The 20117-nt window shown below is 42.2% G+C and overlaps 1 protein-coding gene across 1 annotated transcript in view; it reads right to left on the bottom strand.

Moving 5' to 3' along the window:
* Positions 1–431: 431 nt before the first annotated feature.
* Positions 432–20117, bottom strand: part of LOC308135243 (cadherin-6-like) — a gene marked incomplete at both ends in the record, with an annotated part of 68114 nt that continues 48428 nt past the window's right edge. Inside the window, 4 exons of the mRNA XM_080503135.1 lie at positions 432–976; positions 5167–5418; positions 6834–6951; positions 19771–19892. Coding sequence (XP_080359261.1) covers positions 432–976; positions 5167–5418; positions 6834–6951; positions 19771–19892 — 1037 coding nt within the window. The remainder of the gene's footprint in view (positions 977–5166; positions 5419–6833; positions 6952–19770; positions 19893–20117) is intronic.

The raw sequence follows: 20117 nt of genomic DNA, 5'->3' as shown, positions 1-20117 counted from the left end.
CAAAAATATAATGTTTTGGTCCATTTTTTTAAATTTTTTTTTGTTCTTCCCTAAAAAGACTCTGTAAGCTCCATTTGTGGATCAATGTGCAGCGAAGGCAGGCCAAAGGTCAGGTGGTGATCTTCAAAATCCCGATTATTGGGATTGACGTTGAGCACATCTGTTGGTTCGTCGTGCGGAGTGAGAGTGTGTGTGTGTGTGTGTGTGTGTGTGTGTGTGTGTGTGTATGTGTGTGTGTGTGTGTGTGTGTGTGTGTGTGTGTGTGTGTGTGTTTTGTCAAGTTGTTACGGTTTTCTTAAAGCTCATCAGCAACATTCATAGTCTCTACGATGACGCTCGTAGTTAGATGTCGCCGTCCCCGGGGCCCTGCACTGATCAAAAATGTTGCCCGAACCCGTGTTTGAGGTGGAAGTGCGCCCGCCGTGTCTCTGTTAGGAGAAGTCGCTGTCCTCGGCCCCGTACAGGTCAGCCAGCTTCCTGAACCTCGGCCCCCAGTCACTCAGGTAGTGGTAGTCCTGCTCCGCCTCCGACGAAGCTGTGCCCAGCGAGCTGAGCGACTCGGCCACCGAGCCCGCGCCCTCATAGGCGTACGTGGCCAGAGAGTCGTAGGGCGGCGCCGTGGGGTTGCAGTCGTTCTCCAGCACCCGCTGGTTGATGAACTCGCGCACGTCGCCGTTGTCGCGTGAAGCCATGGTCACCGGAGGCATGATGAGGCCGGAGGGGGCGGCGGGGTGGCGGCGTGGCGGGTACAGCAGGGTGTCCGTGGGGATGATGTCCCGCCTCTGCTTGGCGGACTCCTCCAGGGCGGCGGCGGCGTCCGGGTGTCGCAGCGCGCCGATATCGAAGGCCTGAGTATCCTCCTCGCCGCCGCCCTCATCGTTGTAGCTCACCACGTTGTCCCGGACATCCTCTTTGGAGATAATGAGGGGCTCCTGCTTCCTCTGGCGTTTCAATGCCGTGAACAGAACCACGATCACTGCGGGGAACAAGACAGAGATCCGATTAGACGGGCAAACGGGCAGCAAGCCATCGCCTCAGACTGTCTTTGATTTCTACCGGTTGTGATTGATGATGTTCTTTGCATCAGTTAATATTAAAACACGAGCGGTGCTCGGCAGCGGCTTTATGAATTGAACTGCACTCACGTCTCACCCACACTTACGCATGTAATTTCTATCATTTGCACTCACAAATCCTCTCCTAAAATCCACTGGAGTCGCTCGAGAAAGTTTAAAACCTTGTTTTAAATAGATCTGCATTAGACAGTTTAGACTGGGATCATAACTCACTTTGTACATTTGATTTTGTGCTTGTTAAAGCAATATTTTAAGAGAGGCACATTATAATTGAAAGCTTTGTATGGTTGGATTGAAAAAAAAAAAAGAGTCTATGGAGTCTTTCGTTGATTCCTTCTCTCTTTGCTCTGGCAGTTTGAGCTAAATGTGAAAAGCTTTGATAGCCATGACTGACTCAGCTCAGTCCCGTGGACCAGATTATGTGAATACAGTGTTTGAAGTGGCAGCGCCGACCTCGTCGCTCCCTTCAAAGCAGAAGCCAATCAGAGCTCAGCCAGTAAGGATGACTAACACAGGTGGATGGCTGAGGTGCAGGTGGGGCTTTGGGATAAAGTTATGAAGAGCGCAGCCGAAGTACATCCAAATATATGAGCTAGTTTTAATTGTGCTGCAAGAGAAGAGAAAGAGAAGAAAACACCCAGGATGCATCAGCCACGTTCTAAACAAGGTGTGAAAAGAGGGACGCGGTGCAGGAAGATCGGAACGGACAGCCAAGCCTTTGATTTTTTTTTCCAGGAGAGGACTCAGCCGTAAACATCATGCAGAACATTTGATTGGCTAAGCTCATGCGGGCCGCTTTGAATTTGAATGAAGAGCGAGCGCAGAGAGCAGAGGCGGAGCGAAGGTCAGGGAGCCCGACGAGCTGATAATGCCTCCAACTGAAGCACCGCAAACACGAGCACGGAATGTCTGGAGAGCGCGAGCGGGGGACGTGACTGAGGCAGCATCAGATAGTGAGAATGAAGGGGGAAAAAAAAAAAAAAGGTAATCCCGATGGAGAGAGAGGTCAGTGTACAAACAGAGGTGAGAGAGAGGCCCAAAACACCAAACCAGCCCCGCGGTGGGGCCATGATGGATACATTCATATGCATACCCAGATTACTGAAATACCGCCGCCTTAAGGCTGCGTTTTGATTAACATATTAAATATAACTCCATACAATGTGATTCCTCCTCGACAGAGAATTGGTTCCAGCACTGCCCGATTTTTATTTTCTTTCCCGCTGTTGAATAAGTTGAATCTACATGTGCTTTCACACTTTTATCCTGGAGGCGGTGCCTCGGTGTGATTACACGAAAAGGCTTTTCTTTATGCGCTGCCAGAGTGTGATGAACTATAGATGGGATGCGCCGCCTTCACTTCCTGCTGGATCATCACCCATTTGATTGTTTGATCTGCTGCTGGAGATGTTTAGAAGAAACCACGTCACACAGCAATGTTGTCAAGCATTGCATTAAATATAACACTTGGGAAAAATAACATTTTCTGGGCTATAAAGCTTCGTTTACACAACCACGTTCTAATGTTTACTGTGCATTGTTCTCTGTGTGCATCCGTGTGGTTTCTTTGTTCAAAAAAAATCCCAAAACAGCAACCTCTATTGGCCTCACATTGAAACTAAGTAGTTTTCAGCATTTCTGCCATTTCCGTCCAAATGGACATTGTTTTCAAAACTTTGCCGGTTAAACTTTTCTGAAACGAAAAAGCAAAAAAAGTCTCATCATGTAAGAGGGGGCTCAATATGACAAGCTGAGACCTCAAACCGTTTATGTCAAAATGTTTCGCGTTTCTATTTAAGTTAATTAATTTTTCTTTGATTTGATTGTCTTTCCTTTTGTTCTACTATGTGATCAAAGAAATCCTATGGCAGCAAATGTAGCCACTATTACATAGCATGCTATAGTATTAGAAAAACAGCCATATTTCCATATAACACAGCTCTATGTCATCTGCAGATTTGTATGTTGCTGACTTGACTGTTGTCATGTGCATACTTTTACGTGGCTTTTTTTGTTTGTTTTTTCCCCCCCCACACCTGGCGTCTTCCAGTCGTATGGCTCCAGTAGACAAATTTACTGTCCCCTGCTGTAACTCACTATGTTGCCTCATTATGCTAAAACATGCTGTCCTCAACCTGTCCTGTCATATATCGCCCTGCATGGTTTAGGTCTCCTCGTTTCATATCGCAGCACACTCCAGCGGATTTATCAGTGTGACAGTGATGCAGCTTTGCATTGTGTCATGCTACATCACACAACAGGCAGCGCTGTAAGGTGACCTGTGACCATCTCGAAACCTCCTTGTGTCACACGTGAAACGTCCTTGTATGGCGCTCTGCTGTGGTGTTTTCCCGTCATTTCTGATTCACACTTTGCACTTGGGCCAATATGTACCTTTTTAAAAGTCCGGAGATTAATTTCTGCTGTAACAACAAAGTTGCCTGCAAACAAAAGCGTTGTCAGCGAGAAAGCGATGATTGGGGTGTGATTAAGACACGTCTGATTAAAACAATGTTAGATGAAAACGGACACAAAACGATCCTTTCGCGCAAACGGAGGAGGACAATAAAGAATACTCTGTGTGTGTGTGTGTGTGCAGGTTGTTGATGGCAGGCGGCCTCATCACTATGCATGCATGTACTGTAAGGGTGGACACTGCATTAGAGCACTGTCTCCTTCCCGTGTGTGCCTCCATACATTTGTTTGAGTGTGTGTGTGTGTGTGTGTGTGTGTGTGTGTGTGTGTGTGTGTGTGTGTGTGTGTGTGTGTGTGTGTGTGTGTGTGTGTGTGTGTGTGTGTGTGTGAGTCCACTAAGTCTGCAATGACTGCACTTTTAGAGGCATAAATATGTATTCATTTTGCGAGCGGCCCACTGGACTGTGACCACTGCATGAATAAGAGGATAAGTGGGGATGTGGTGGCAGATGAGATGCATTCATTTCCATAGCAGGTCTGCCTCAGACGAGCGGCAGCAGACGGAGGCTCTGAACCAACATTGTTTCCCATTAAAGCGATTGAGAAAGCACAATGGCTGCATGTGTTTACGATATTGGACAAATGGAAGCTCCTGCAGCAGGCCAACACCAGCCGAGATAAGCACGATTGGTTCATCCTACATTTTTGAATAATTGCCCGATTTATAGTGATGTCTCTTAAAAAGAGACTGATTATGCTTACTGGTTATTATGCACTCTGAAGCTTGGACCCTTTTTTTTTTTTCCCCCTCTCCTTCAAAGGAGTTTCTTTCAAATGCATTCGCCTCATTATTTTACAACCCCGTTCCAAATCAGCAGGGACATTATGTAAAGTGCAACAAACAAACTGAAGGCAATGATGTGCAAATCATTTAAACTCTGGATTTATAATTGACTAATTGAATATAGATTTATTGTAAACTACACAGCCTGTGGAACTTCTAACGAGCTCAACTGTCAGTAACAAATTTGAGGGGAAAAAAAGAAAGATTTTAGAGAGTCAGTAAAGATGAGGAGGGGCGTTTACAGAATAAGATTTCCAGTGAAATCTTGGAAGCGATGTTTTACACGGAAATAGTGAAATCAATGTAGTTAGCATGTCGGGCCACCAGTCGGTGCTGTGGTTTGTGGTTGCAATAAACCACACATATATGTGCACAAACAACAATATCCGATTGTAAAAAACTGAAGAACAAAAAAACAAACCACCCCTAAACCCGATTTCGCCACTGATCTCACACTGGATCGAGCATCAGATTTACTTATATTAGCCGCCATCTTGGTACTCCCAGGAACATGTTATTGTTTCTTGGTATCTCTTCGTGCTCATGATGTATTAAGTTTATGTTGCGCAGCATTCAATGGTAATAACATGGATTCACTTCAGTAGTAACTAGGGATGCACTGATACCACTTTTATAAATGACAAGTGCTGATCTTTAGCTACTTGCTGATACCAAGTACCAATGCGAATACTTTCTTAAATACCATTGAGCCTAATTCGTACTCCATACGCAAACAATACACCAATGTTGTGTTGCCACGAACCACTGGCGCGATGCGCACCTCCAATAGTCTTGAAGAGTCAGACCACTACTACATTTTCTAATACTTACTCAACAGAATGATGGCACACAGGAGGATGGCGATGAGCGCCCCGGTGCTGAGGCCGGGGGAGCTGCTCAGGGCCTCGGCGTTGCACAGCTCCATGTTTCCCTCCCGGTCGCAGGTGCACACCCTCACAGTGAGAGTCCCGGTGCTGCTCTGCATGGGGTAGTCTCCGTCCGTGATCACCACCGGCACCAGGTAGACGCTCTGGTGCAGGCGGCTGTAGCTGGCCCGGCGAGTCAGGATGCCGGCGGTGTTGTCTGAGTCAGAGAGGCTTTGGGTGAGAACATGATGACGGCACACCTGCACTGCAGCGCACGCTCTGTCTGACACCGTGTCACGCAGCAGAGGTGTGAATACAAATCACTTTATTAGCAGGTTGCGGGGAGAAATGTGGGCGCCTCTGTGATTCATTCCACCTCGCCAAGGAGACAAAGCGCGGGGAGGAATCTGCAAAGACTATTGAACTTGACTGGGTGACAGGAGAGACATACTGTAGTTACTGTTTTACCAAATAAAAAGTCTTTAAATAGCAAATTAAGACAGAATAATGAACTGCTGCTCGACTGTGTGTGATGAGTTAAGCCTGAGCTTGGAACGCACCAATTTCAGCTTCCAATCCCAAATATTTCAAATATTTGATTGAATGAAAGTGAGCTAAAATGATCCAGATGTTAAATAGTTAAATGTTAAAGATAACTATTCAATAGATCTACAACAATGGATATTGATTTGATAAACTCGGATCAGAGATGGAAGCAGACTCAACTGCCGACACCATCGAGTGGTGCAAAATTGTGCTGCAAGACTTCACTTCAGTAAGTATCAGGAGAATTTACCTCAACATGCCCCGTCTACATGACACGAAAGCAACTTTCTGCCAGAGCTGCACAATCTGTTAAACCATTTGGGTAATATACTGTACATATTGCAAAAAGAAATGTTTCAAGACTTCCTGAGAAAGGTTGTTTGAAACTAGGGATGCACTGATACTGACACCCGATACTGGTGTCTGTGCATCTCGATTGTTAACTCAACATTTGGCTCATATCTGTCAAACATATTTTACTTCAGGACCCACATGGCGGCCAGTTTCATCCTAAGTGGGTGAGACAGAACATAGTGCCAAAATAACTTTTAAATTTAAACTTTCAAGATGAAAATGTATATATTTTCATAAACCCAAACAATTACTACTGAAAATAATGCCAATCTCAACATGAAGCCAATTTTTATGAAAACCTGCTGACGCAAAATACAGCGAAATGTCCCTAAAACCTGACCTATAGCCGTTCCATTATGCATGTTTTTACAAACTTGCCCTGATAGCGTGGCTTTGAAGCAAATACTAGTTTGCATTTTCACACTGAGGGAGCGAGCCTTCATACTCATGTCTCAGTTCGTGTCTACGACTCTCTTCTTTGGGATGTGATGCATATTTTGATCGGCAAACTATTGAACCATTTAAGTGTTGCTTTTGTCCATTTTAAGCACGAGATAAGAGTCATTTGAAAAATAAATGGTCCTGAATGTTGATCTGTAGTAGTTGCAGGTGTAGGGCAAATTGGATGATCGAATGTTTCTGCATATTTCTCATGACTTCATTTGTGAATGTACTTGATGTTTTATTTATTTTTTTGGTTACTCTTCTAAAGCTGTGCGTCAGGTTTCATACCTCCATTGTCCCGGACCGTGAAGTTGCTACGGTGGGTTCCCTCGGGAGCCAGGCTGAAGAAGAACTTGTGTCCCGTTGACGGCTCGTCGGCATCGACAGCGCTCACAGTCTGGATCCGCTGTGGGAGATGGCAACTTCCATTAACACCAGCATCCCGGTAGGTTTAAGTGAGTTAAGAGCAGTCAATGAGTGTGGAGAGAGGCTGGCAGGGTTCGAGCGGCCACTCACAGCCACGGTGCACATTAGTGTCGTCGCTGTCTGTGCTGCAGAGCTGCCAAAACTCAACAGATTGGGATATTATCAGGATCACTGCTGTCTGAGCTAAATAAGCCCACAGGCTTCCTGTCAACAGCACAGCTCATAAACTCATATATGAAACGGAAATAGGACAGTACACAAGCAAGCAGCTTGATTTACTGAATCATACGCAACACCCGGTTCAATGGAACGAAACATCTGATTCTTTACTCATGATATGCTCCTCATACGGCAAGTTTCTCACATCACATCGAAGTCAAATAAAATTGATCAAACCAGTGGATCCCTTTGCTTTTTATTGCTTTAGAAAGCATTGTCACAACGCAATTCAAAAGATTTAGGAAAAAAGACATTGTGAAAAAAATATAAGTGTATCAGCCTGAACATTGACCCATTTTAAATTGACTGATTCAACAGATTGACCAATTTGCTGCCACTAAGTAGAGATGGAGTCAATGTGCCTCTGTCATTGGAGGATGAAGACAGTTTCATGTTTCAATGAATACAAACAGTTCTAAAGGTTATTGAAAAGTCAAGTCAGGACAGGTTTAAAAAAAGAAACTGAACATTTCTATCATTAAGAAATGGAAGGAATGGAGTCAAACTAAGCTCAGAGCACCCATCCACACAGACGGAAGGAAACGAGAGAGGGAGGACACCCAAGACTCCCCTGAATACTCCCACAAAGTTTTTTAATTCGTTCATTATAAGCCACCTTGAGTGACATGGACTTTAGGAACCGAGGTGTGACAATAAGTGCACCGCTCTCCAATGACTCCACAGTGAAAAGTACGTCATCTGCATACACCTCCAGGCAGGAAGTAAATGAAGAGAACCAAGAATAGAGCTGTTGTTCTCACAGCATTCATGCACAGAAGGAAAAAGGTCTGGAATAGAAGGAGATGGAGATGTTGTGCCTGAATGATATTCTATTAACGGGATATTTAAGGACCGGTAACATTTACACACTTATTGTGATATTAATTACAAATCTAGCCAACAATATTGAATTTACGTGCTTATTTTCAACATTTTACATCAGAGTGAAGCTTCAGTTTCCTGTGTTTTGGGGATTGTTCTATCTTGTTTTGCATGACCTGCAGGACACTCCGTAATGGAATCGCATTTGTTGATAAGATGAAGCCATGTACAGAGCATGTTCTGCCTTTAAGGAGGTTTGTTTTGTATTACAGTGACGCCTAAGACTTAAACCAATTCCCTAATCAGAAACCTTTTTTTTTTTTTATCAATCCCTAAAAAGGTTTCAAATTTAAATGAAGTGAGGAACTGTTTTTAAATTTTATGTCACCATCCATTGCTTTGAGTTGTGGTTGATTCCAAACTCTCCGTGTGCTCCATGGTTGATGCTTGTATGTGATATATCAAAATTATCCATATTATTCAATCCATTTACCAAAGCAATATTAACGTGTCAACCTTCCCAGCTTTAGTAAAAATGCATGCAAACTTCATACCGTGGACAAAATTATGTACTGACTGGAAATGGAGAGGACTCTGACACATTGCCAAAATAAGTATGATTTAGCATGGCCACTTGATATGCATTAGGGACCATATCAAAGAATACTGGGAGGAGTTTATGCTATAATTTCTTTGCTGTCCTTCGGCATAATTGCCCCATTCATATTGAAATGTAACAAATTGCCCACTTCCAGAGCAAAACAATGAGAGTTTGGATCATTCAGAGCTGATGAATGAAAAGAGAAGGAGGTGGATTACTGTATAGCAGCGGCAGCAGTGTGACAACTTTGTGTTTTTCCCAACAGCGTCGACATGTCGCCGCTGGGATCCATTGCAGCTGAGCGAGATCAAGACGAGCACAGCTGCTGTCGACTGAGCAACAAGCAGCCGACAAACTTTTTTGCGCCGCTACCTCTCAAATCTACAGGGGGGGGAGGAGAGTTTCGCACTCCCAAGATAGATTTCGGGTGGGGAATCGCTTTGGAGAGCAGAAAAGCTGTCAGCAGCTTGGACGGATTCTGTGTGGATTTTCACAGTCACATTCCGAAATGGGGAGGAGAATAACAGGCGCTGTGGGCTTCAATTAAACACACATACAATGAGAAATCCAAAGTTCACTGCAACAAAGATGGAAGCACCAGAGCTGTAAATATAGCCTTTGTGTCTGAGACAAAACAAAACAAATAAAAAAAAAAAAAAATCCTTATTTTAAATCATGTACAATGTGAATTGCTTTTACAACATTAATACTGTTGATACGATTTTCTGGGAATCTGAATGTACAATGATGTAATGCTTTGCAAGCTCAACCAAGAGTGAGAAAATTAGGCCTTGTTCACGCGACAATGTTTCAAGGGAAAACGCATCACTTTTTGCACAATGTTTTAAAGATTGAAACCATAGAAAGGCTGAAAATGATGTAATTAGCATGCCAGGTCACAAGTGGGTGCTGTTTTTGTAATGAAGCCACACACATGCACACAGAGAACAATACGCGAGTTAACGACGGCGAGTACACGGACATTCGTATTGACAAACGACGAAGTTGGATTGTTATTACGTGTGACTCTCAAGAGTAATGCCACTCTAGAGGCCGCCATTGTTGTTATTGTCTAATCTACTCATGCATGTGCAGGAGAACTGTTTACTACAACCATGGTGTACCGCTTCCCCCCGTTGCCACGGAGATGGATTTGGAGCCATTTTGAAAATAAGTTTGTCTTCTTCCTGTGTATGAATAGGTTTTCTGTCCCCCCCATAGGCTGAAAACTTGTTAGAGGTGGACTGGTGACCCCAAATTTCCAGGTGTGTGTGTGTGTGTGTGTGTGTGTGTGTGTGTGTGTGTGTGTGTGTGTGTGTGTGTGTGTGTGTGTGTGTGTGTGTGTGTGTGTGTGTGTGTTCTTGTTCTCCGACTTTCCCACTCGTGGGGACCCAAAACCTGATTTCTGACGACTCCTATCATTTTGGGGACAAAAATGGGAGTTCTTCTTTTGGGAACTCATTAAACCTCAAAGTAAAGCCATGTGAAGACAGTGAGGCTGTAGTTAAGGTCAGGGAGGGTTCAGCCTGAAGAAAATCAATATAAGTGAATGTATTGTCAATGGATTAAAAAAAAAAAAAAGGTGACTTCTATTTTGAATCACACACAGCAGGTTTTCATAGAAACTCACATGGATTGATGAGTATTTGAGGAGTAAAGACAGTGAGGACTCTATCACTGTCAAATATTTAATAATACTGAACACTTAACTGAGTAAAAAAAAATCTGTAAAAATGATCTAATCCTTTACCAGTTACAATACAAATCCAGAGAATTCATAAAAATCTGGCAAAAAGACATATGCAAAATGTGCAATTATGTGGTCTTTCAAATTCGATTTTCAAAGAAACCATCCATGTACCGTTAGAGGGAGCTCTTGTACTCATTGGTGGTATTTGTTTCACAGTTTGAGAATCGTTATCAGTACACAGTTCAACAGCCAGAATATGTGAGGATACAGAGGGTGCATTAGTGCACAGAGCAGGAGTGACCTGCATGCATGAAGACTCACTCGTTAATGCTGGAGCAATTTACAGCCTTTAAAGCAACACGTACTAAAATTCTAAGCATGTCTATTCCAGAGAACCTCTTGTTCATTTCAGTGAGACAGTGTTAGAAAATATTCTACACGTACTTTAACCAAAAGAATCTGGTTTCTCGAATGATTTCTCAGCAGAGATTGTGACATATTACAAAATCTTATATTGAACATTTTAAATAAAAAACAAAACAAAACTAATGAAGTATCAAACATGCACAGAACCAAACCAAACAGCTTTAAAATCAATGTTGCTTTCGTCACACATCGTTAAGTTATTTGCTTGGTTATGTGACTTATATCGGAAAACAACTTAAATATGTAATACAGCATCTTGGACCACGAGATGTCACTGTATTACAACATAATGCCGCTACAGTACCACAGAAAAACAAAGCAAGAAAAATGTCACGAAAGGAAAAATCTATTGGACAAAATGTAAAAACCAAGAAAGTGTCTGAGAAACCCATGAGGTGCTGGAGAAAAAGAAGAAAACAAAGAAGGGTCATCATGGGCATGATGGCCAGAGCTGAGGATCAAATTAATCTTGAACAGAGAGGAAGCGACTTATCAATTAGACCAATTATATGTGGGCATTACTAAAACAATACTTAGTATTTACCACTGAAACTTATTTTTTACTATTCATGACAATTTTTTGACAGTATATTTATTCATGCGCGCTTTGTACCATTTAACATACAGTACATAGTCTTCTCTGGTTTCTGTGTAAACTGACATCATTTTCAAAACACAGCCATGTAAACATTCTTGAAAAAAAAAAGAAGATGCGATTTCACATGAAATGTTGTGTAAACGAGGTCTGAAATTACGAAGTTGTCTTACAAAAACGGGGCAAAGGGATTCTCTCATTGTGAAGTTTTTGTCAATTGTACAGATTAAACCAAAATAATATGCGAGTGGGTTAACGACTTTTTAAAATTTCATCAGCTCAGAATATGTCAAACGAAGGCCGACTCAAATCTGACAAGATGTGTTTTAAGATGTCTTCTCCAAACTTCTCGCCGGAGATGCCGGCTGACTTTGGTCTGAAGGTATCGAGGTTCGATATGCAATTCCAGGCACCCCCGATGATTTGTTTTTGATTTGAACTTGAAGAATTCCAACCCAAAAGTCAGATATCACATATGAAAGGCTTTCACTGGCTGCTAAACTTTTCCCATCTCTGTACTTTCATCCAGCAGCCATTGGTTTAACTATTGCTCCAATCAATATTTATATATCTGCAGTGGATCAAATGAGTGTGTGTGAGGTAAAAAGGGCAGCTGGGAGGGCACATTTACCACCTTGAGAGTGAGATTTAGAGATCCGCTTTAAATAATGCACGGTGGGGGCTGTGGGTGGGTGGGTGGAGTGTCTCTCTCTCTAGGGGGGCGACGTGTTCCCGATTAGGTTTTTTTTTTTTTTTTTTAAACTTATTAACCAGAATCTTATTTAATTGAATGGGAGGTACTTACCGGGAGCTTAAAGGCTTGGACAAAGATCAGTGCCAATAACGCACACATGTGCACATGTACGCTAAAACAAATCCGGATCCCGAGTGAAGCAGCGGAGGAGATCCGGCGAACAAATACTGATGATTAACACTGATGGACAGATGAAAGGCCAGGGGAATTAAAGGATGAAGAGATGGGTGGATGATGGAGAGAAACCGATGGCAGGGAGCCACCGCCCAGGAGAATGCCAAAATGACGCTGCGAAGTGCGCCTCATTTGGGTTTGATGCATTATATTTTTAATCCATTCTCTCATGATTGCTCATGGAGATTTGTGTTTTTATCCCTTGGGTAGTTGCACAACATTAGATGTGTGATATGTGTGTTTGTGTGTAAAACCCTACTTAGAATACGCAGCTCGCGTGGAAGCTATCGTCAGCATCCATGACAGATTAGCATGTCAGCTACCACAAAAGAGGAACCCAAGTAGTCTCCAGAAGCACAACCAATCTGTGTGTGTGTGTGTGTGTGTGTGCGTGCGTGCGTGCGTGCGTGCGTGCGTGCGTGCGTGCGTGCGTGCGTGCGTGCGTGCGTGCGTGCGCGCGTACATTGGTTGGCATTAGTAAGCCACTGTGCTTTAATCACATTAGTCGAACCCCCATCCAGTATGTGATAAATCATATCAAGTGGTATTACAGCGGCGTACAATCACTCCGAGTCTCTTCTGAAACGTTCAGATTTAGATTTTTTTGATGGATAAAATGTGATTACAGTGGTGCGACAAATCAAAGCCATTCCACCCTGGACACCCACATCAGTCAATCAGTAAGCACTGGGGTGCAAATTAAAAAGCGTTTGTGGAACTACTCAAACTGGCACACTTTATGTCTCGTCACCTCGTCGCATCCCACCGAGTCCATGAAAAAAACATGTCTGATTTCTGCAGCCACAATCAGATTCTGGTCAAAACATGACGACTGGTAACAGCAGCTAAAGCTTCTCAAGGTTTCAGCACCTTGTTTATTCTCTGACTCAGAAAACGCTGCTTTGGATTAAATAAAGGTGTCCAATCTGGTACTTTGAAGATGACCCTGATATTGTGTCCGGAGAGTGAATATGTGCTGCACATGTTTATTGAGTGAATGGATTAAGGCTCATTGTTTTTTAAACAATGGCGATCTGAGCCACTGAAAATGTAATTCTTCAAAAACTTTTTGAAAATGCTTTGTCTCCATGGGAACAGGGCGAAAGCACAACTTTTTAAATATGCTGATTGTGGAAATGGTGCCGTTGGTTGCCATCTACTGAATTGCCTGGGCTTTTTCAAAAAGTCCCCACCGCCACCCCCTCTGGTGGGCCCACATTAAAGCGTGGTGTTCTTTTTCATTTAAGCACAAAATGTTTCTGAGACAAAAATGCAAAAACATAACTGGGGCCGAAGTTAGTGTAGTTACTCCTCAACCTTCTGCAGCTGCACTGCATTTTGTGGGATTATTTGGGGCTATGGATGAGTGCTCGCTGAGTTTGTGGATGTCTACTGGGTTCTTTTTCTTCCTGTAATCCATGAGGTTAACAAATTTCTTCTTGATCATTGTTCCTCAGCGGAAAAGTGGACAAATGCGCAAACATACTTACCGTATTTTCTGCCCTATAAGGCACACCAGGTTATAAGGCGCACCTACATTGATTGACATAATTTACAACTTCATTCATATATAAGGCGCACCACCCTATAAGGTGCATGTAACAGACCAGTGGTCAGCAACATTTATAGCTCAAAGCCATTAAGTTACATTTTCCATTGCTTCTAACACCCAGAGAGGTGCATATGCTTTATTTTGATAGTCCTACCTGCAGCCTATGCCAGTACCACACTACACACAAAACCTTCTTCACTACTGGTTGACAACTTACAACTACCGGTAATAATAATAATAATAATAAACTAAACTACATGAACTAAGCAACAAAAACACAACACAACACAATTATTACCGACACCACAAACCAAATATAACCCCCAATAATTGCATTTAAAACACCACAAACAGCTGCAATGAATTATGGGAGTTTCTATCGGCTGCACTGAGGAGCTCAGGTTGAATTTGTCGCTGCAAGGCATGATGTCCCATCATGCCTTGCAGCGACAAATTCATGTTTTGTGTTGTTGGAGGTTATTGTGGCTCGTTGTTGGGCTTGGTGTTGATTGTGTTTATGCTGTGTTTTTGTTCCCCAGTTTAGGGAGTAATTATTTCATCTAGTTTATTTTGGTTTGTTAGAACGTTGGTGTGCAACCATGAGTGATTAAGGTGTTGTGCGGAGTCTGGTCCGCACTGAAGATCTGGTTGCAAAGTAATAGTTGTCAAAATAAAAGCTTCTAGTTGTTCAGCTGTCAAATAGCAGCCTGGAGTAGAACAATCGTCCATATATAAGGCGCACCGGGCTATAAGGCGCACTGGCAGCTTTTAAGAAAATTTGAGGTATTTAGGTGCGCCTTATAGGGCGGAAAATACGGTATATATATTAAGAGGGCCTCAGTGTATTGGTTACTCTTCCTGCCTTACAGGCACAACAGAAAGTTCTCTGGTTCCCACAGTCCACAAAACATACATTTAAGGATGATTGTTGACTTGAAAATGTGCAGTCGTCTCTCTCCGTTTCCCCCTATGATGGATTGGGGACATTTCTTTCACCCATACTCGGCTGGGATCAGCTTCAGCTGAGGTGGATCGGTACGCTACAAGAATTTGAGGTGGCAGAAATGAGAACAAAGTCAGTTCTGGCCAGGAGATTTTAAGCTCATGTGGAGAACTCCGAGATGAGAACATAAGTGGTGACTTTCTGCATTAACCATGCCCAGTGGTATAGTCCACGGTATACCCAAATTTTATTATGACACAAACCATCATGCACCATTTTCAATAAGGATCCTAATTTATGAAAAGGTACTCTGTTATAAGATTTAAGAGAAGTTTGGATGATTGTTATCCAAAATCATGCCTTGTTGCATGATTTAGGATGTTCTACAAGTGCTTGTGATTTAGTTTCTTCCATATATTTGATCAGCGCAGACTTGTAGATACAAAGCACAGCTTTCATGAACACGGAGGACGTGTGGAGATAATAAATCTGATTCTAAACGGGTCAGCGTCGCACTCGCGGCTGATTCCGCGTAAAAGCCGCATTCTTCTGTTCATAAAAGGGGATTATCGGCTCGGTTTACCCTCTTGCGCTTGGCGTGTCCTGTAAGCGATTCCGAAAAAGCACATCGCTGCACAATAACTCCAGCACCACCTGCTCTGCGCCGGCTGCTCAGCCAGCTCAAATTCTGCACTGGATGCCATTCAAGTTCAGCGTTGCACAGTGAAATCATGTCACAGAGCAACCCCCCCCTCGCAAGTTACAGCCAAACAACTCCATTATTTTATTGCCCATGTTTATTTAAAGACCAAAAGACTGGCCCACATCATATAATGTAAATCAGATCTATAGCAAAACTGAACATTGTGTCCAACGTTCTTTGCGGTTCTTCACAAATGTGTGGAGGTTTTAAGCAGCCTGCTGGCTCAATCACCCTCTGCAAATAACACCTTGCACATGGTGAGTATTATATAAGCTGGCCCCAGCCTTTATCAGCAGTATTTATGCTCTGACAGAACTGAACGCCAGACGGCTCCCGTCACAACTGGCTTTTTCACAGCTGGTCATTAGTAAGACGAGACGGAGACCGCACCGCAGAGAATCCTGCTTATATTTGTCTCTTTTAACGCCACCTAATTTTCTGGAAGGAGTCAGACCATGTTGAGGAAAAAAGTTTTTTTTTTTTCTTTTCAAAGGAGGTTAAAAGAGGATTTACAATAATGAAGTGTGCATAGATTGTTCCGAATGGCTCCTTTAGGATTGTTTAAGATTAGGGCAATGCTATTGGGGCAAGGTGGAGCACAAGACACCAGTAATAAAACACATTTAGGGTCAGGAAAACACTACCAGGCCATTCGGGATTGGAGTAATGTTGCTGAATGAAGGTAAAGGTTCAGGTAATTCCACTGTGATATGGCTTTAATAAGAGCAATGCCATTGTTTTGTTGGAGGAGGGTAAAAGCATAAGGTTAATGGCCGAAGGTTCATGACAAAAAGAAACTATGGGAAGAGTTAAGGTTGGAGTATAGCTACAATGAGAGAGTAGGGTGGGCGACTGCCACTAGTTTGTGCTATGGTTCGGGCCATACCAGAGTCATGCCTACCCCTGAGCCAACAAGGTTTATGGTTTTCTTTGTAAAAGTGTCTTGAAATGACCGTGTTGTATTTGTAGCTATGGAAATAAAACTGAATTGAATTCAATTAACTTTGTACTAAACTTAAGGTTCGGGCAGAGGTGTACAACCCAGGCCTCATGTGGATCCATGAAGCTTTCACCAAATTATTAGTTCAGAATCATTTTCATTTTAATCAAAACCTTTTTGTTCTTTGTTGAAAACAGCTAAGTCAAACCATAACGATTAAAAAAGCTAAGAAAAAAAAACATCCAAACAACCACGTGTAGAATTGCTATAAATGGATAAACTGCGCAAAATACAAAATTTTGAAAACGGCTTAAGTGACTAAAAACACAAAAATGGATGAAAACCTGCAGAAAGCCCAAAGAGAGTCAAATAAGGGTAAAAACCTTTAAAACGTATTTTTAAAAAGGGTTGAAACTATGAAACCGAGCTACAAGACTTATTATGTGCCGAGCTAACATTTTACAACTTAAACATGTCATAAAGGTTGAAGACCTCTGGGTTATTAATTACATTAGACCCCATTTACACAATAAAGGTTGCATGTGAAAATGCTAAAAAAAAATGTGTTATCATTTCAGAAAGGTTTTCGACTTCGCAGGTCAACATTTTGAAAATAATTCAGCGAACTGACAGATGCTCTGAACACGTACAAGTTAGTGGGTGTTGATTGTTTTTGTAATGAAACCACACACACACACACACACATGCAAAGCGAATAATATGCTATAAATATTAGCGATGGCAAGAACACAAACATTGGTATGGACAGACGACCAACTATAAAAAAGTCCCAGGAGAGTATTGCCCATTTCCCGGGAGACGGAGTTGGAGCTGCTGTCAAAGAATTGTGTTTTCAGTGACTCTGAGCACCTTTTCTTTGAAGCTTAAAACTTTTCAGTTGTCCTGTAAACAGGGTTTTAATGTAACAACGCTGGAATATCTGAAACTTTCACCCAGTATGAAGGTATTTCTCTTTTCAGCACACGTTGAGCACAAGTCATGTTAAACAATATGTGCAAGCTGCCATGCACAGCATATATTTCTTTAGTTGAAATCTCGTATCAAGCAAGAGCGGGAAAACTTTTCACCTTCAAACTCCAACAGTTGGTTTCCTCAGTTTACAAACAGTGTGTGAGCAGAAGAAGCGCCGATGCAGCACAGCGGCACACATGCTGCTGTCTAAACCTTTTCCTTCACACTGAAATGTGGGATGCATTATTCACATCGAAAAAAATATGTAGGTTTCAACCTTTTTGTCCGTTTTCTATATACAGCGCAAATGATGCCCCTCTTTTTATACACATTCTCACAATTTCCCCACCTTATGACTACGACTTCAATGAACCTGCTTTAATTTCAAAGTTTCTCTGACTCAGGTCTTCACTTGTGCTTACTTAGGTACACAACATGCTAAAATGTGCACGACACAGCATTTGACAAGGTGATGACTGCTATGATAGAGGACTTTAATTAACAGTTTTTGTAGCGGGAGCGCTCTCCGATGAAAACTGCTTAAAACAGTGTGCTCCCAATCAATACCTTCCACACCGGCCAAAGAAAATCCACAGCCTGGCCAGGAAATTGCTTATAGAGCCCGGGCCTGTTTTAGCCTCTTTCAGACGACGTTAGTGCTTCTTGTATGGGATTATTATGCTAATTCAAACTCTAATATATTTTTTTTTCCCTCACAGTGCAGGCCTGTCCTGTTCCACTCTGTGGTCTGTCTATCACGTCTCCCCAAAGAGGATCCCTGCTGGCTGAGGTGAAGTAATAATTAGCAGCTTCTCCAAATACCCTCGGCAGTCTTGCTAATATTAATCAGGTGATTGCGGTGGAAATAAGCCGTGTTTAAAAAAGGAGTTAATAAAATTAATGCAATTTTTTTTTTTTTGGGCAGGGTTTTCTCTCCCACAAGCGCCGAGTGTCTGATCTGCCTCGGAGAAGCATGTCTGATATGAGCAACAACGAATATTCATCGCAGCAAATGCTCGAGCAGCTGGCTGATATGTCAAGCACAACCAGAACGCGGGTTGCATTAGTAGTGACGTTAATTCTGCATGTGGGCAAATTTAGTTTACAAAAATTAAAATCAAACAGTATTTAAGCGGACTTATGGATGTGTGTTCTATATTAAGACTGGAAAAATAGAGGTTCGCGTTATCCTGGTCTTCTCAACAGCAAAGCCATTATATAAAACCTGTAACGACTCAAACAAGATTCACATGTTGAGACTAGATTTATAAATAACAAAGACTGAATGCAACGACAGGTATTAGAATGCTAATGCCAGCAAGTCACATGGCCACAAGCTTCCATTTTGAGAGCTGATTGAGGCCACGTTTAAACAACATAACATTTTCAAGTGAAGAAGGAAAACGTTACTTTTGTTTTGGATGTCCATTTACATGACAACGGTACTCGAAGTAGCTGAAAATGCAACCTTTTGGAAACGGCTCGCGAGATTCGAGTTTTTGAAAATGCTCTGACTCCCGTCTCCATGGAAACAGAGGGGAAAAGTCAACTTTTTGAAAGTGTTACAACTCTGTCTCTGTGTAAAAGGGGATAACCTCAACTTCAAGAAAATGCTGCTACTGCGCATGTACACCATGACATGCTAATTACATTGTTTTCAGTATTTTGGTAGTTTAACACAAAACTTTTCTGAAACGAAGGCTCAAAAACGACGCTTTTTCATTTGACAGTTGTCACATAAATGGGTGTCTTAGTGTGTTGGATCTTAAAAAAAAGAGCTTGAAGCCATTGTCAACTAATCAATGTATGAATGTATGAATTAGTTTAGAATTAAACTTCTTCAGACTGTGAGCAAAGACGTGGCTGTAAAGACGAGCTGTCTGTAGTCTCATTTCGAAACATGTTAGAAAAAGCTGAAAATTCAAAGGCAAAAAAAAAGGTAAAATAAAACACGAGGGAAAAAGTAGTTTCTAAAATATAAATGCTAAATGCAAATTTTCAGATTTTAGGACAAAAACCTAATTAGTTTGACTTTTGTATTTTCATATTTCAGAGACAGTTTTATACTGGGACCTACATTGGCAGCATCAGATGTATACTTAATTAATTTCTCCTTTTCCTCTTCAATTCATTTTAACATGGCACAATACTTAATTAAATAGTATCTCCACCTTTTCAGACGGCTACGCTCCAAAGCCATTAGACAGTTTTTGTTCCATAATTACGACTCAATTGTGAAAGTTCAATGAATATGATTAAAATGGACATAATCACATTAAATGGTTTTATTGATAAAGCGAAAATTGTATCCCGAAAGAGGCCTTCGATTGGGTAAAAGACGAACGATCCTGACGACGCTGAAGATTGATTTTAGATTGTCGTGTGACGTGTGGATGAGGCTGTAGTACCTGACCAGCCTTGGTCCTCTCGCAGACAAAGGTTTCGTACACTGTGGCAAACGTAGGAGCATTGTCATTGATGTCCAGCAGGCGGATGAAGACGGGAATGTGGCTGCTCTGACGGGGATTATCTGGAGGACAGACAACAGAGAAGATGTTTACCTCTGCTGCAAGAAACCGAACTGTCCTACAGTAAGAGGTCACGCTGATCTCCGCCATTGCATTGGGACAAGGAGTGTGAGGGATCTGGATTCAGATCGTGGAAATGGCAGAAAGGGTTACTGGAGCATTACGTTGACCTCTGAACAATCAATCAAAAGGAATCTGCTGAATTATTTCAAGAATTTAGCCCACAA

This window comes from Blennius ocellaris, assembly GCF_963422515.1.
Source record: "Blennius ocellaris genome assembly, chromosome: 10".
Lineage (NCBI taxonomy): Eukaryota > Metazoa > Chordata > Actinopteri > Blenniiformes > Blenniidae > Blennius > Blennius ocellaris.
Note: the sequence above shows the minus strand (reverse complement) of the source record. Positions and strands in the feature narration are given on the sequence as shown.